The sequence below is a fragment of the Neoarius graeffei genome, chromosome 5, assembly GCF_027579695.1.
Source record: "Neoarius graeffei isolate fNeoGra1 chromosome 5, fNeoGra1.pri, whole genome shotgun sequence".
NCBI classification, from domain to species: domain Eukaryota; kingdom Metazoa; phylum Chordata; class Actinopteri; order Siluriformes; family Ariidae; genus Neoarius; species Neoarius graeffei.
The window spans coordinates 14,040,332-14,059,231 of record NC_083573.1 but is presented as its reverse complement, the minus strand read 5'-3'; the positions used below and the strand labels follow the sequence as shown (position 1 = coordinate 14,059,231).

Here is an 18,900-nt window from a genome sequence, read left to right as displayed (position 1 = left end):
TCAATCTTTGAATGTGTGTGGGTGATAATATTACCTTGTAAAATTAGATTTCACCTCCAACCTATTGATGCCAATCTCCCGTAAAAAAAAAAAAAATACAAGCCTGAGAAAAACTTGACTTACCCCTGGTCTTTTCAACAGCTAGAACAGAAACGGCCCTGGTCTAACTAACGAATTATGAAAAGTGCTGTGTCATTCTATGTTCGGTTTGTCAATGGACAGGAACATCGGATTCCTTCACTCTTGGTTGGTCCAAGATTCTTCCGGACTCTGTTCAGTTGTAAATCAAGTTTTGTGCTGAAATAAAGGCTAAAGGGAGTCCTAATATTTCTTTTGAACAATTCCATGCTAAAGTAACCTGAAGTAAGCTCAAACTAAAGAGGTTTATTTGAGCTTGATGGTGCACAGGGAGGCCAAAATCAAGTCTTTCTTATTAGAGGCCGGAGTGAACCCTAAACTTTGTGTAATGGAGAGGTATCTGTATTGTGTCTATCCAAATATTTGAATTGTGCCAGTTTGGTTGGTATAAACCTGTATGAAGTCCATTTTGATATCAGTAACTTGGTAAAAAATATAGACCAAGAAAAAGTGAAGAATACTTATTGAAGTCTATTTTTCAAGGGCAAAAGTGGAGAATATTTTTCAGAACCCAAGGGGAACCCTGATACTTAACAAATTTTTGTAGATGTGGTAAAATGATGTGTCCAGTTTCTAGAGTCGAGAAATTTTGGACAACTTCATCATTAATCCAAGCAAAGTGCTTCTGGGGGACGTGTATATTTGCCTTTCTTAATCTTCATGTTCTGTCGTCTTTCGAGCTCTGTGTTTTTCTCCTCATCTCAGTTTCTCACTATTCTTCTCTGTCTATATTTCATTTTCGCTCGCTGCTGTCTTGCTTAATAAAGATGAATAACCCTCGCTAATAGCATCTTCTCAGCTCATATTAACTTTCTTGGCATGACCATGCCACGGTTTGAGAACTGCAAGGCTTTCTGTGTCGTAACTTTTGACACATATTAAATTATATACACTTGTATACATTGGAAACTTGGACAGAAATACTTCTCTATGCACACACACACGCGCACACACAAATCAGTTCTAACGCTAAGTAAAGACAGTGTACTGTAACAATGTGCACCTTCTGTCTCTTATGCTGTACCATTCTTGTTTTGGTCCTACCTCACCAACAGACGGCAGTTTGTCACACTGGTTCCACATAAGTCCTCCATGTCCCTTATTACTTGTGGTGTCCCCCAGGGGTCTGTTCTTGGGCCCGTCCTCTTCCTTATATACTGTACATCCTGCCCCTTGGCCAAATTATTCGTAACCATGGTCTTCACTTCCATTTCTATGCTGATGACATTCAATTATCTCTCACTACATCCTCCCCCACTGACCCCCCTCTCCAAGTTCCCTCGTTGACTGTCTATCAGACCTAAAGTTGTGAATGCAGAATAATTTTCTAAAACTTAACACAGATAAAACAGAAATCATGCTTATTGGCCCCAAATCTCCATTGTCCAAATCTTCTCGCTTTGGTCTTCACATCGATGGCACACTTGTTAAATCTTCACCTGTTGTCAGAAACCTTGGAATATTGCTTGACCCCTCACTCAACTTTGTTCCCCACATTAAATCCCTCACCAGGACTGCTTTCTTCCACCTCCAGAACATTGCCCGCCTTCACCCCTTTCTTTCCACTAGTGATGCTCAAACTTTGGTCCACTCCTTCATTATGTCCCGCCTAGATTATTGCAACTCCCTTCTCATTGGCCTCCCTACTAAATCCCTTCAAAGACTACAATACATTCAGAACTCTGCAGTGAGACTCTTCACCCATACCAAACCATCTGGTCGTATCACCCCCATTCTTTCTCAGCTTCACTGGTTACCTGTTCTGTCCTGTATTAAGTATAAAATCCAACGACGCACCTTCAAAACCCTCCATAACCTTGCTCCTCCTTACATCTGTGGCCTCCTGACCAATTACATTCCATCCTGCTCTCTCAGATTCTCTAGCCATAATCTCCTTGCTGCTCCCCGCACCAGACTCTCTACATTGGGTGGCAGGTCCTTCAGCACCATGGCCCCCAAGCTCTGGAAGACCCTCCCTCAACCCCGCTGTGACTGCTGTTCCCTTCCTTTCTTCAAATCTCATCTCAAAACCTTTCTGTTTCACGAACACTTCTCCTTCTCCACCATTGCATAAACTTGTCACTCTTTAGCACCTTTTTTTTGTGTGTGTGTTCTGTTTTCTTTGACCTATGTAAAGTGACCTTGAGTTTGAGAAAGACACTATATAAATGTAACTTATTATTATTTACATGATAAAATAATGCTCAATCCTTTGGACTCTTTTTGTCTCAGCTCTAAAGGACGAGCGCTTTCAGATGGTGCTGTTCACGCCACGCCTGGTGCGCATCACGCTGAGCAATGTGAGCGTTTATGATGAGGGCGGCTACTTCTGCCAGCTCTACACGGATTCTACGCACCACCAGGTGGCCACGCTGTCAGTGTTGGTGCCCCCGGAGGTGCCTACAGTGGAGGTGAAGAACGAGGCGGTGGAGGGTGGAGAGGTGGAGCTCACCTGTGTGTCTGAGAGGAGCAAACCCCCCGCAACGCTGCGCTGGGTCCGAGACCGCAGAGAGATTCCCGGTTAGTGTGTCTTTCCACGTGGGTTTGAGTGTGAGTGCACCCAAAGAATGTCCATGTGTGTACGTGTGTGTGTTGTACGGTACAAGTCTGTCTGCAGCAACACAAACATATCGAGGGACACGGCAAGGTCTTAAAGTCTGTGCTGTTCTGATTCATCACTGCCTTTCAGTAACTTTTATCCTGGTCAGATTTGCGGTCTCTATTCATCAGTTAAAGGTGCTGACTGCAAAGTCATCTGAAATTTATTTCTTTTTTTTTATTGTGCATGGCATTTTCCTATGTCTCTCAAGAACAATATCATGCAGACAAGATGTGATCATTTTGATAGGCTGAGGGTCCATTTTCCGTCCTCTTGAGGTAAACAGTACAGCTCTACGGCAACAGCTGAACGTGAGGAGCTTTAACTAATTAGCACAACTATGTAACTGCATCATACCAAGATGGTGACACACAGAAAACATCATGACTCTTCATCGACCTTGGAGAGTTTTGAGTCGCAGGGATGTAATTTGTGGTTGACGTTTGCGAATAGATTCATGAAACAAAAGACAAATATGTGTCAGAAAACAGAATCCAGGGACACATGTCTGCCCAGGGGCATTTTGAGTTATTGACAGATTCAGAAAGTACAGTTTCTAAGCTTTCCAATGATGCCTTCCATGTGGAGATCTGACAATATTTGAAGAATGTGTGGCCTTTTGAAAGTGTATACTTCTTAAAACAGAAAAGGGAGAAAATCGCCCTCAAAGTTTTCCATCTCAGCTACTCTGGGTGCAGGGCGGGCACATAATGGTGCTCATTTGCATGATATTAAGGAAAGCCCTACCCCCTACTAGCTAGCACGATGCTACTTTCATGTAAACAAAGATCACCACGTCAATTTTCCTTCCATGCAAAGTATGCCCAACACAATTATGAAGTACAAAAATAAGTCCTAAAGTATACTTTAACGTTTTGTGGTTGAAAAATTACTCACACCGTAAGAAAGAAAGATAGCACAATGATGACGCAACTAACACAACACTAGTTTCATGTAAAGCCTCGGTCACAACCGGCCGTACGGTACGTGCTCCTACGGCCGGTCTACATGCAAAAAACGCAAGAAACGTACGAGACCGCGTGTGACGTGCTGATTTTCGAGCTGCAGACCGGCCGCAGAGGTTCTTTGTCATGTCAAACAAACTTTACGGGCGCTTACGTTTTTTTCAGGTTGCAAGACAAACTTACAGCCAACGCGCGTCTTTCTCCATGAACAAAAAAAAAAAAACGCAGCGATTTGGGAAACGCCAAAAATCGCACGGCCAAAAAATCGTACGTCCGGTTGTGACCTAGGCTTAACCAAACCACAACACTCTCCATTACATGCAAAAATAACCACACAGCCTTAGATTAATAAACTTACCCCATCAGAAAGAGAAACGGCGCCTTGCACACACCAATGCCTCCGATGGAATGTAATCCTAGAACGGTCCGTGTATCATCCGATCATTCAAGTATTCCATTCAATCTGGAAAACGAGGTTGCGTTTTTTTTGCTAGAAATGGTGATCTCCGTTGTAAATACCGTGTGTCTGTTTGCTTCGCGGTGTTTCAGCTCCTCTGCGCTCTGTTTAGCTTCCTCATTCTATAGTGAAATCACACGCCTGTATGCAGCTTAAGTAGCCATGCGCTCAACTCGCATCATACAGCTGATTCGTGAAAAAAAAAAAAACCAAAAGACTTAAATCATCAAGTGAATGGCCCATATGGTAATTTACCCACACCCCCCAGCAGGCTACAGTCCTGACAAAAATGAGACAATTTGCAACAAAAAATGTATGCTTTTCCAACAAAACAATCTATTATCTGAAATACTGATTGCATTCTTCAAGATTTCAACTTGCACATGATGGAAAAAAACAAAAATCACAAATTTCGAAAAAAATGCTTCTTTTGCGATTATCTTGGATTCGTTTCGGCCAACATGTGTCCCTGGATTCGGTGAGGGGTCACATATACAGTATGTTTTCTTTGTTATGATTTTGTTTTATCATTTCTTTCTCTTTCGTTTAGTTTCTTATCGTTTTTTTTCCACTGGCAGGCAAGCAGAGTCTGCCATGTTTGCCCACGCCGACTTGTTTTGGTTAAAAGTAGCTCAAAGACGCCCCATGGTGGTCACATGATATTGTTGCTCACTTGCTTCGGTAATCTGCAGAATCGTAAAATGCGGGAAGCGTTTTATCCCGGCAAAACTTTTACACACAGGATACACGGTATGTGCAGCAGCGAAACACCTCGAAACTCCAACAGCAATAGAAATAGAACATTTTACCCAGAGTTCAACTTTGCAGTCAGAACCTTTTAATTGAATTAATTAAATTGATTTAATATCGTATTTCAATTCTACATTCCTTACAATTGAGATGAGGCCTCTTCAGCTTAAGACAGCGTCTAAACATAGTATTAATTGTTTGAAAAGAAAAATAAATAATGATATAATTTTTAATTTTTTTAAAAGATTGATGTAATCTCTGGGTGAGTGTGTGAGTGAATGGGTGTGTAAGCAATTGAGTGTACTGTATATTGAGCGTTCAGTCATGGACATGACTGAAAATGGAAGCTGAAGTTTAAAGACTGATGTAATCTCTGTTCTCAGCTCTGTACCTAGTGCATTGATTGTGCGTATCATTGTATCAACCTCCACCCGTTCCTTCCACAGGTCATAATCCTGCCTCGCTCGGCTTCAGCACAAACTTCAGCTTCCATTTTCAGTCATGGCCGTTATTGAACACTCAACATATAGTACACGCAATTGCTCCCTCACACATTCACTGACTCACCCATTCATTCACTCAAACACCCATTCACTCACTCGCTCACCCGTTTACTCACTCACTCACTCACTCACTCACTCACTCACTCACTCACCCATTCACCCATTCACTCATCCATTCACTTATGCACTTACTCGCGCACCCATTCATTCATTCATTCATTCATTCATGCACTCACCCATTCACTCATGCACTTACTCACTCGCTCACCCATTTACTCACTCACTCACCCATTCATTCATGCACTTGCCCATTTACTCACTCACTCACTCACTCACTCACTCACCCATTTACTCACCCATTCACTCACCCACCAATTTTCTCACTCACTCAACCATTAATTCACTCACCCACTCACACATTCACTCATCCATTCACTTATGCACTTACTCACTCGCTCACCCATTTACTCACTCACTCACCCATTCATTCATGCACTCACCCATTTACTTACTCACTCACTCATTCATTCACTTATTAACTCACTCACTCATTCACTCACTCACCCATTTACTCACCCACCCATTTTCTCACTCACTCAACCATTAATTCACTCACCCACTCACACATTCACTCATCCATTCACTTATGCACTTACTCGCACACCCATTCACTCACCCACCCATTTTCTCACTCACGCAACCATTAATTCACTCACACATTCACTCATCCATTCACTTATGCACTTACTCGCGCACCCATTTACGCACTCACCCATTTACTCACTCACACCCATTCATTCATGCACTCACCCATTTACTCACTCACTCACTCATCCACTCACTTATTATTTCACTAACTCACTCATTCACTTATTAACTCACTCACTCATTCACTTACTGACTGAATAATTCACTCACTCAATCTCTCACTCACTCTCTTTGACTCACACTCAAATTCACTCACTTTTTAACTGACTCTTTTAGCCACTTATTCACTCCCGCTCTCACTCTCACTCATTTTACTCGCTCTCGCTCATTCGCTCACTCACACTCTCACTCATTTTACTCGCTCTCGCTCATTCACTCACTCTCACTCACTCTTTAACTCTCTCTCATTCACTCACTCATGCTCTCACTCATTCATTTAATCACTCACTCACCCATTCACGACCTCACTCATTTACTTACTCTCTCTTTTACTCATTCACTCATGTTCTCACTATCCCATTTACTCACTCTCACTCACTCATTCACTCACTGTCACTTATTAACTCACACACTCATCTACTCACTTATTTCACTAACTCACTCATTCATTCACTTATTAATTCACTCACTCTTGCCCTGACTCACTCTTACTCATTGACTCACTCTCACTCATTCACTCACTCACACTCATTCATTTAATCACTCACTCACCCATTCACAACCTCACTCATTTACTTACTCACTCTCTCTCATTCAGTCACTCATTCACTCACTCATTTAGTCGCTTATTCAGTCACTCATTCACCCCCTCACCTGCCCACACCATCTATCCATCATAAAGAGCTGTTCAGTTTTCTCTGATTTGAGAAACACACATAAGAAACCCCACTTTCCTCTTCCTTGCTTTTATTTCAACCTGTTTATCCTTCCTGTTCTTCAGTCCTCTTTTCCTACAGAAGATTGTCTGGTATTGTACTCTCTCTGCTTGCTGTGCACAAGTGTCTCTTTTGTCCTCCTAATCTCTGCCATTTGTCTGTCAGAGAATCAGCACACCTCTTTTTGTTGCTATTTTGTTACGCTCTTCGACACATCTGGCCATCTGGCCAATCTGCCTGATTGGTTCCCCAACACACACGCGCACACACACACACAGAGGCAGTACCCAGGTGCTTGGGTGTGTTAAATACTTTGCGTTTGTCTTTCCACATGGTGTCTTTTACTGCTATTCCTTCTCCCATGCATCCGTCTGCCAAATGTTTCACCATCCCTCCCATCTCTCTCTCTGTCTCTCTCTCTCTCTCGACTTTTCTATTTCAGTGTGCTTTATTGGCATTGAAAATTGAAGTATATTTGTATTTACAAATCTTGGGATGTGAATATTAAAAAATAATGAAATATGAAATTGAAAATTGTAAAGTCTATAAAATTGCAATATGTGTGTGCACCTCATTGCATTCTCTCTCTCTCTCTCTCTCTCTCTTTATCTCTCTCTCTCTTTCTCCCCATTACTTTGGCTTACAGAGGTAATTAGTTATGCTAAATCCCTATTAAATACCTTGGACAATGTGTGAATGTTTTACTCATCAGTAAAAGCAAACATAGCAAAATCCCCTGTAAAAATGACTGTATTAATGCTAAACTTTTTGTTCAACATACCAGGAGGTACGTAAGGGACATGTAGTCACTGGATACAGTGTCTTGCAAAAGTATTCATCAAGCTGGAATTAAAATGGATTTTTGGAGGGTTAGCACCATTTGATTTACACAACATACCGACCACTTTAAAGGTGTAAATTGTTGTTTTACTGTGACACAAACAATAATTAAGATGAAAAAACAGAAATCTGGAATGTGCATAGGTATTCACCCCCTTTCATATGAAACCCCTGAATAAGAGCTGCTCCAACCAATTCACTTCATAAGTCACATAATTAGTTGATTAAGATCCACCTGTCAAAGCAATCAAAGTGTCACATGATCTGTCACATGATGTCTGTATAAATCAACCTGTTCTGGAAGGACCCTGACTCTGCAACACTACTAAGCAAGCAACATGAAAACCAAGGAGCCTCCAAACAGGTCAGAGACAAAGTTGTGGAGAAGTATAGATCAGGGTTGGGTTATAAAAAATATCCCAAACTTTGAATATCCCACAGAGCACCATTAAATCCATTATAGCAAAATGGAAAGGATATGGCACCACTACAAACCTGACAAGTGAAGGCCACCCACCAAAACTCACAGACCGGGCAAGGAGGGCATTAATCAGAGATGCAACAAAGACACCAAAGATAGCACTGAAGGAGCTGCAAAGATCCACAGTGGAGATGGGAGTGTCTGTCCATAGGACCACTTTAAGCCATAGAACCACCTTTTATATAACTGCTGGAGAAGCATGATAATTTCAAAATGCTAACTCATAAGTGTATTCAAGTTTGGCTAATGTCCTTGTACATCATTTCACCTGCTCGATTGAAAGAGAAAAGTGTCCTAGAGTCCAAATGGTGTGAGATTGCTACAGTGTCTTGCAAAAATATTCATCCCCCTCGGTGTTTTTCCTGTTTTGTCCCATTACAAGCTGGAATTAAATTTGATTTTGGGGGGTTATCAGCATTTGATTTACACAACAAGTCTACCACTTTAAAGCTGAAAATTGCTGTTTTATTGTGACACAAACAAAAATTAAGATGAAAAAAAACAGAAATCTGGAGTGTGCATAGGTATTCACCCCCTACCCCCACCCCCAAGTCTATACTTTGCAGAGCCACCTTTTGCTGCAATTACAGTTGCAAGTCTCTTGGGGTATGTCTCTATTAACTTAGCACATCTAGCCACTGGGATTTTAGCCCATTCCTCAAGGCAAAACTGCTCCAAAACCTTCAAGTTAGATGGGCTGCGTTGGTGTGCAGCAATCTTCAAGTTATGCCACAGATTCTCAATTGGATTGAGGTCTGGGCTTTGATTAGGCCATTCCAATACATTTAAATGTTTCCCTTAAAACCATTCCAGTGTAGCTTAAGCAGTATGTTTATGGTCATTGTCTGACTGGAACGTGAACCTTTGGCCCAGTCTCAAACCTCTGGCTGACTCAAACAGGTTTTCCTCCAGAATTGCCTGGTATTTAGTGCCATCCATCTTCCCTTCAATCCTGACCAGCTTTCCTGTCCCTGCAGATGAAAAACATCCCCACAGCATGATGCTGCCACCACTATGCTTCACTGTAGGAATGTGTTCTCAGGGTGTTGGGTTTGCGCCACACATGGCATTTCTCATTATGGCCAAAGAGATGAATTTTAGTCTCATTTGACCAGAGAATCTTCTTCCATGTGTTTAGGGAGTCTGCCACATGCTGTTGGGCAAACTCCAAACGTGTTTTCTTAAGCAAAGGCTTTTTTCTGGTCACCCTTCCATAAAGCCCCACTCTGTGGAGTGTACAGCTTAAAGTGGTCCTCTGGACAGATACTCCCATCTCCGCTGTGGATCTTTGCCGCTCCTTCAGTGTTATCTTTGGTGTCTTTGTTGCATCTCTGATTAATGCCCTCCTTGCCCAGTCTGTGAGTTTTGGTGTTTTGGCTTTCTCTTGTCAGGTTTGTAGTGGTGACATATTCTTTCCATTTTGCTATAATGGAATTAATGGTGCTCCCTGGGCTATTCAGAGTTTTGGATATTTTTTTTTATAACCCAATCCTGATCTATACTTCTTCACAGCTTTGTCTCTGACATGTTTGGAGCGCGCCTTGATTTTCATGTTGCTTGCTTAGTAGTGTTGCAGAGTCAGGGTCCTTCCAGAACAGGTTGATTTATACAGACATCATGTGACAGATCATGTGACACTTTGCACACAGGTGGATCTTAATTAACTAATTACAACCCCGATTCCAAAAAAGTTGGGACAAAGTACAAATTGTAAATAAAAACGGAATGCAATAATTTACAAATCTCAAAAACTGATATTGTATTCACAATAGAACATAGACAACATATCAAATGTCGAAAGTGAGACATTTTGAAACTTCATGCCAAATATTGGTTCATTTGAAATTTCATGACAGCAACACATCTCAAAAAAGTTGGGACAGGGGCAATAAGAGGCTGGAAGAGTTAAAGGTACAAAAAAGGAACCGCTGGAGGACCAAATTGCAACTCATTAGGTCAATTGGCAATAGGTTATTAACATGACTGGGTATAAAAAGAGCATCTTGGAGTGGCAGCGGCTCTCAGAAGTAAAGATGGGAAGAGGATCACCAATCCCCCTAATTCTGCGCTGACAAATAGTGGAGCAATATCAGAAAGGAGTTCGACAGTGTAAAATTGCAAAGAGTTTGAACATATCATCATCTACAGTGCATAATATCATCAAAAGATTCAGAGAATCTGGAAGAATCTCTGTGCATAAGGGTCAAGGCCGGAAAACCATGCTGGGTGCCCGTGATCTTCGGGCCCTTAGATTGCACTGCATCACATACAGGCATGCTTCTGTATTGGAAATCACAAAATGGGCTCAGGAATATCTCCAGAGAACATTATCTGTGAACACAATTCACCGTACCATCCGCCGTTGCCAGCTAAAACTCTATAGTTCAAAGAAGAAGCCGTATCTAAACATGATCCAGAAGCGCAGACGTCTTCTCTGGGCCAAGGCTCATTTAAAATGGACTGTGGCAAAGTGGAAAACTGTTCTGTGGTCAGACGAATCAAAATTTGAAGTTCTTTATGGAAATCAGGGACGCCATGTCATTCGGACTAAAGAGGAGAAGGACGACCCGAGTTGTTATCAGCGCTCAGTTCAGAAGCCTGCATCTCTGATGGTATGGGGTTGCATTAGTGCGTGTGGCATGGGCAGCTTACACATCTGGAAAGACACCAATGCTGAAAGGTATATCCAGGTTCTAGAGCAACATATGCTCCCATCCAGACGACGTCTCTTTCAGGGAAGACCTTGCATTTTCCAACATGACAATGCCAAACCACATACAGTACTGCATCAATTACAGCATCATGGCTGCGTAGAAGAAGGGTCCGGGTACTGAACTGGCCAGCCTGCAGTCCAGATCTTTCACCCATAGAAAACATTTGGCACATCATAAAATGGAAGATATGACAAAAAAGACCTAAGACAGTTGAGCAACTAGAATCCTACATTAGACAAGAATGGGTTAACATTCCTATCCCTAAACTTGAGCAACTTGTCTCCTCAGTCCCCAGACGTTTACAGACTGTTGTAAAGAGAAAAGGGGATGTCTCACAGTGGTAAACATGGCCTTGTCCTGACTTTTTTGAGATGTGTTGTTGTCATGAAATTTAAAATCACCTAATTTTTCTCTTTAAATGACACATTTTCTCAGTTTAAACATTTGATATGTCATCTATGTTCTATTCTGAATAAAATATGGAATTTTGAAACGTCCACATCATTGCATTCCGTTTTTATTTACAATTTGTACTTTGTCCCAACTTTTCTGGAATCGGGGTTGTATGTGACTTATGAAGTGAATTGGTTGGAGCAGCTCTTATTTAGGGGTTTCATACCAAAGGGAGTGAATACCTATGCACATACATGTATAACATTTATTTTCCTATTCTTTATCAACTTAAATATAACTTTCATTTAAAAAAAATACTTTTGTTTCATTTTCTTAATAACCAACAATTATAATTTACCCACATTTGTAAAAGTTAGAGTAAAATATAATTGCCTGTTATATTTTTGTTTCCTTAATAAATGTTTATGAACATTTCTACTACCTGCATTTGTTTTTCATTTTCCTTTGCTTTCAGCAGTCTGTAAAACAGAGCTCTGATTTCTTGTTAAATCTATTTGTCCAGTCAATCACACAACAGCTCTTTCCCATGTTTGATCTGTTTTTGTGTGTGTTTTTTTTCCACTGAGCTCTATATAAAATTTGGAGAGCTCATAGCCCATTTCCCACTGTAGAGACAAGTTAGGCCATCTGGCCACTATCTTACCACTCACATCGTGTGTATTTGGTTTGTGTTAAACTGTCGTATCCGATTAAACTTGCCCCAAGAAAAGTATCTTTTCTTTTTTCTTTTATTCGAGGGATGAAAGTCTTCCGGAAATACCCGGAAATCCGGATATTTGACAAAACTCTTGAAAATCTCCGGTTTTCCGAATGGAGAAATTTATTTTCGGATTTTTCGCGTTCCTAGACGCGGCGTAATACTTTGCATTGTCCTTGCCTGGGCGCAGTCCTTAAATAGCCCAAACATAGTTCATTGATTAAAAACAGGTGTTCTTTGTTAACGGCACGCATGCCGGAGCTCGTTAGGCGCGCGCGCCTTCAGGTGCACGTGCTAAGGCGCGCAGGACTGACACCGTTCTGCACAAGCGCAACACGATTGCACTAGAAAGCATGTTCAAGCTGCCAGTGTAGCTGCAGTCTTTTTAGTTGTGAATTACGAGTATTTCCTCTTGTGTTAATAATTCGCCATGTCAAAACAAGCAAAACTTTCCTCCTTCTTTCGACGTGAAGAGAGGTAAGCAATTTATTATATATGGGTGATTCTTTAACTATGGGCACTATTGGCCTTGTGAACTTGAAGGGGAAAAAAGTGTGAAAATATAAATTGTCACACTGGGATAGGTAAACACAACTAGTCTAGTTTGATGGTTCATAAGAGAACACACTGATATTCTAAGACAAGTTGGTGATTTTTAACAGATTTCCCGACTCCCCTTGCACAAATGTAATTTCCATCACATGTAAATATTTGTCATTTATTTTAAAATAGTATGATACACATCATTTCTTTTCATTGGAAGACCAATTTCATATATAATTTTAGCAGTTTATGCCTATATTGTAATTCCCATGAATTTATGGATTCGGAAAATTAATTGTGATGAGGACCAAACACGAATCTTATGTCCACCACAACCTGAGATATAACATTGGAATGGTTAGATACACTTCAAGGAGTAACTACTTGTGTTTTTACTTGAAGTGGAACATGACCTCATAAATTATGCAGATGTTTTTAATGAGTGATTAGAGTTTTGTAACTATTTGTTTAAAAAGAAACGGGGTGGTGGAAATTACTAGGCGTAGTGGAAATTACTGGTTGTTGTGGATAAATGGACCCCATAGAAAAACAAAACTTTTATTTTAAAACTTTATGAAGCACCCAATTCCATTCAACAAATTCATTTAGTATGTTTGAACCTTTTCTTTTTAAAAAGACAACTTCATATACATTTCATATCATATATTGCATACAACATGAACAGTATTTTGAAACCGTTCACAAACAGTAGTCTTGACAGTATCATGAAAAGTATTCTGAACACAGAGAGAGAGAGAGGTTTGTCCTGAGAGCATGACCATTGTTGGCCAAGAGAGCATGACCATTGTTGGCATGTGAATGGTTAATCAGGAACACTAAAAACAAACAAACAAACAAACAAACAAAATAAGGCGGCGGCTGGAGTTGTCACGATGAGAACACAAGTCATTGGGCTGGGAACAGTATTCACAATAAAGAAAGAAAACGTCACAACACAGCCATCATGTGAACTTGCAATCAAGTAAACCTGAAGACATTTGGATGAGATATTGAAACATTCTGATTACTCACAGTTTTCTGAGCTAAGCGAGGAGCGTGTGTGTGTGTGTAAATGTAATTCAAGGCCAAATTTTGCAGATTCCTTGCCATTCTTTCTTTACTGCCATCTTAATTTCCTTATGCCGTTGTGTGTGTGTGTGTGTGTGTGTGTGAGAGAGAGTGAGGGTACACTGCCGTGGTGGTTGGCCTGGACATGGGCTCTCTGTGAAAGGGAGATGGAGTGTGTGGGACAACATGGACTATACTGGATGCGATGGGCACCATGAACTTTGTGTGTGTCAGTGAGAAGTGAGCTATGAGTGGGGTAATGTGAAGGGGCATGAGGTAGTTGGGGTCTATGCGTGTCTGTGGTGTGAGAGAGCATTCAGTGATGTGGATGTGGGAGAGCATGGATGTGGGAGAGTAGACTGAGTGTGTGAAGTGTGTGCATAGGCTGAATGTGTGGGGAGAGCATGAGATGAGTGTGTGAGAGAGCAAAGGCAGTGTATGGGGATCTAAGAATTTCGCCTGCATGCATAAATGTAATTTCCACCACACCATTGTAATTTCCACCCAAGAATGCAATGTGGTGGAAATTACAGTGGTGGAAATTACAATCCTACAGTTTTTTGAGGAAAAATCTACGCTAACATCTTATATTAGCTAAGAAGTGGTATCTAGCATTTTGTGCACGCAAAATACATCTACAGTGGTGCTTGAAAGTTTGTGAACCCTTTAGAATTTTCTATATTTCTGCATAAATATGACCTAAAACATCATCGGATTTTCACACAAGTCCTAAAAGTAGATAAAGAGAACCCAGTTAAACAAATGAGATAAAAATATTATACTTGGTCATTTATTTATTGAGGAAAATGATACAATATTACATATCTGTGAGTGGCAAAAGTATGTGAACCTTTGCGTTCAGTATCTGGTGTGACCCCCTTGTGCAGCAATAACTGCAACTAAACGTTTGCGGTAACTGTTGATCAGTCCTGCACACCGGCTTGGAGGAATTTTAGCCCATTCCTCCATACAGAACAGCTTCAACTCTGGGATGTTGGTGGGTTTCCTCACATGAACTGTTCACTTCAGGTCCTTCCACAACATTTCCATTGGATTAAGGTCAGGACTTTGACTTGGCCATTCCAAAACATTAACTTTATTCTTCTTTAACCATTCTTTGGTAGAACGACTTGTATGCTTAGGGTTGCTGTCTTGCTGCATGACTCACCTTCTCTTGAGATTTAGTTCATGGACAGATGTCCTGATATTTTCCTTTAGAATTTGCTGGTATAATTCAGAATTCCTTGTTCCAACAATGATGGCAAACCATCCTGGCCCAGATGCAGCAAAACAGGCCCAAACCATGATACTACCACCACCATGTTTCACAGAAGGGATAAGGTTCTTATGCTGGAATGCAGTGCTTTCCTTTCTCCAAACATAACGCTTCTCATTGAAACCAAAAAGTTCTATTTTGATCTCATTTGTCCACAAAACATTTTCCAATAGCCTTCTGGCTTGTCCACATGATCTTTAGCAAACTGCAGATGAGCAGCAATGTTCTTTTTGGAGAGCAGTGGCTTTCTCCTTGCAACCCTGCCATGCACACCATTGTTGTTCAGTGTTCTCCTGATGGTGGACTCATGAACATTGGCTAATGTTAATGTGAGAGAGGTCTTCAGTTGCTTAGAAGTTACCTTGGGGTCCTTTGTGACCTTGCCGATTATTACACACCTTGCTCATGGAGTGATCTTTGTTGGTCGACCACTCCTGGGGAGGGTAACAATGGTCTTGAATATCCTCCATTTGTACACAATCTGTCTGACTGTGGATTGGTGGAGTCCAAACTCTTTAGAGATGGTTTTGTAACCTTTTCCAGCCTGATGAGCATCAACAACACTTTTTCTGAGGTCCTCAGAAATCTCCTTTGTTCGTGTCATGATACACTTCCACAAACATGTGTTATGAAGATCAGACTTTGATAGATCCCTGTTCTTTAAATAAAACAGGGTGCCCACTCACACCTGATTGTCATCCCATTGAATGAAAACACCTGACTCTAATTTCACCTTCAAATTAACTGCTAATCCTAGAAGTTCACATACTTTTGCCACTCACAGATATGTAATATTGGATCATTTTCCTCAATAAATAAGTGACCAAGTATAATATTTTTGTCTCATTTGTTTAACTGGGTTCTCTTTATCTACTTTTAGGACTTGTGTGAAAATATGATGATGTTTTAGGCAATATTTATGCAGAAATATAGGAAATTCTAAAGGGTTCACAAACTTTCAAGCACCACTGTATGTGCGTTAAAAAAACAACTTATTTACAAACTCAGTTGATGTTACGGCATGTTTGGAAATTACATACAATAAAAATATTTTCATTTCAAGCTATATTTACCTTGGCTTTTCTTCAAAAGTTGATGGATGAAGTCAAAATTCCCTCCATATCAGACATGTTCTCTGGTGTCACTGTTCATCTCCACAGAAACTACCCAAACAATCTTTCATACAAACCTTTTAAAGGGACATTACAGTGTTGTGGTGGAAATTACAGCAATAGTGTGGGACAACTACATTTGGTTAAAAAAACACATAAACAGTTGAATGACCTCGAATACCCCAATTATGTTTTGATTATTTTACTGATACTTTATTCAGTGACATTTTAAAACATGAGAAAAAACATTTTTTTTTACAATTAATTTTTATCATTGAAGATCAAAAGCCTGGGTGTGGGACAACCACAAAACAGCAACATTTGCATATATAATGATGTTGAAAAAGGTGAAAAAGTCATCATACACTACCAGTACAAATTTCCTAAAACACTCTCATTGTAAAGAACGGATGTGAAATCTCCGCGTTTCCGCGGAAATCCGCGTTTTTCAAATTGCCTTTCCGCGTAAAAAATCGTTTTCCGCGTTTTCTAAAATTAAAAAAAAAAAATATTCGGTAAAGTCTGGCGCGAAACTTTTCCGGATTTTACTAAGCGGAATTGACGAAAGCTCCTTACAGCGATCTGATCATTATCGCTGTGTGGAGAGGAGTCGCTATTGTACATGCACTGCTACGAGTATGAATGAAAATGGCGGCGTTGTCTGTGAAGTCCGATGTCACGAAAATAGATTCTGGCATTGAAAATAAGTGGCGTTGGGACTGGTTAGAGCGCAAAGCTCCCGATGGAAGTGTTTTTAGTTTGGTTTTTGAAAAACTCAACAAGAAAGGAATCGCACGTTGCAAATTGTGTTGCTGTGAACTGAACTACGGACGGTGTGGATTTGTGACTCTCAGTGGACACGTGAAAACCGAAAAACACAGGAGTCGAGTTGAGATTCAGAAGACTAACTATGCATTGCCAGGTAGGCATCAATAATAATAATAATAATAATAATAATAATAATTTATCCTACATATTAAAAACATTACCTTCACTGTTACTTTTTGAATGAAATTTTTAGTTCTCTGAAAATAATGTGATAATTCCAATCTAATTTATCACTAGCACATTTAATATTTACAGATACATTTGAACAATGATTAGGTTTAATCTGAAATGAGAAGCCATCAACATCAAAGAGAAAGTTTAATGAAATCATGGAGGATGAACTATTGCAGCGTAGTAGTGAACACCAAGCTGGCAAAAAGAAATGCTGATACATGATATATGAAGCTCACTCCCTTGTATATTTGTGAATATTCATGTATAGAAGATAATGCTTGAGACATTTCACACAGGCCAAAATGAAGTTTATTGAAAATTGTGATTACTAATGACAGTAAATAGAAATGCTGATACAACCATATGAAGCTCACTCCCTCTCTTTTTAATCATATTGATTATTGTGACAATTCATGTACATAGAAGATAATGCTTGAGACATTTTACAAAGGCCAAAGTGAAGTTGATTGAATAACATTGTGAGTATCACAAAATTCAGTTTACTGTTCAATTTTTTTAAATGGATTCATTGTATATTAAGTGCAGTTTATTGGTAAATACTGACAAAGCAATTTCTTATATGTTAAATACTTTGTTGTTTGCTATTTGTTTCATGAGAATCTTTTAGAGTGAAATAAATTTTGAATTTCTAAAATTTCAAAATTAACTTATTTCTGTAACAAAGAAAGAGTAAAGTTGGTGTTCAAAATTGACTTAATCACATTAATAACAGTTACTGTTAGAAAATTGTAAAGACTTAAATATGATGGATTTAACTGCACAAATGCAGGAACTTTAATGAAATTGTCTGAAAATATTCCAAATTTTTTTGGTGGAGCATACATCCAAACCTAACACCAGCTTGAAACTTGACTTTCTGCAGGTGTATTATGTTAGAAATTTTACATTTTATGTGCTTAAAATGTCACCATTTTAAGTCCTTTTTACAAAAATTTTCGTGGGGGAGACCCCCCAGACCCCCACCAATGGGAGGGCGCACCCTCCCATACCCTCCCCACGACAACTTCGGGGTCGTCTGTTGAGCTTAAAAATTTTCCTCTTTTTTTTTAAATTTGTCACTCACATCCCTGAAAGATAACTATAAAGGTGTGAAATTTCCCTTTTTTTCTTTCTTTCATAAAATATGATCAAAGGACATAAAAGTGCCCATAGTCTAAGAATCACCCATATATATTTTCCATCAAAGTTGCATTTTGTGGTTTCGAAGCTAAGTTTTAGTGCCGTTTCTAGAACACATCATCAAGACAGCGTGGAAGAAACGGCAATAATGGAAGAGCCAGTTTCTAAGCTACTTAAAACTAGCAATGGTAATTATTTTTTGTTACATAATGTACTCAGGCTGCCAGTCAGTGTGTGACACACACACACACACACCCTATGCCCCTGATTTACATGAGAAATTTGGTATTCATTGGTGTGTTAAAATTTTCAGACAATATGAACTCATGTAAACAATTGGCTTCAACTCGCATAAATATGAATTGGAAATTTTTAGTTCACTTTAGTTTATGCAAATGCACAACTCTACTAAAAGATTGATAAATGAGGTTCAATGTCCCCAACATTGAAACCTGAAAGCTTTAGAAACTCTAACAGACCTTTACTTTTTAATAGTACTGGTTTGGGATTTTGCTGAGTTTACCTTCAACTGTCTGATTTTTTTCAAAGTAATGAACTGTGTCGGCAGGAAAATCACCACGTTTTCTAAATGCACTCCTGAAAATTACTCATTAACTA

At 39.8% G+C, this 18,900-nt stretch overlaps 1 protein-coding gene across 3 annotated transcripts in view; it reads left to right on the top strand.

Moving 5' to 3' along the window:
* Positions 1-18,900, top strand: part of cadm4 (cell adhesion molecule 4) — a 430,262-nt gene that overhangs the window by 367,591 nt on the left and 43,771 nt on the right. For all 3 annotated transcript variants that reach the window (XM_060921239.1, XM_060921240.1, XM_060921238.1), the window contains exon 3: positions 2,371-2,658. In XM_060921239.1, the coding sequence (XP_060777222.1) occupies positions 2,371-2,658 (288 nt within the window). The remainder of the gene's footprint in view (positions 1-2,370; positions 2,659-18,900) is intronic.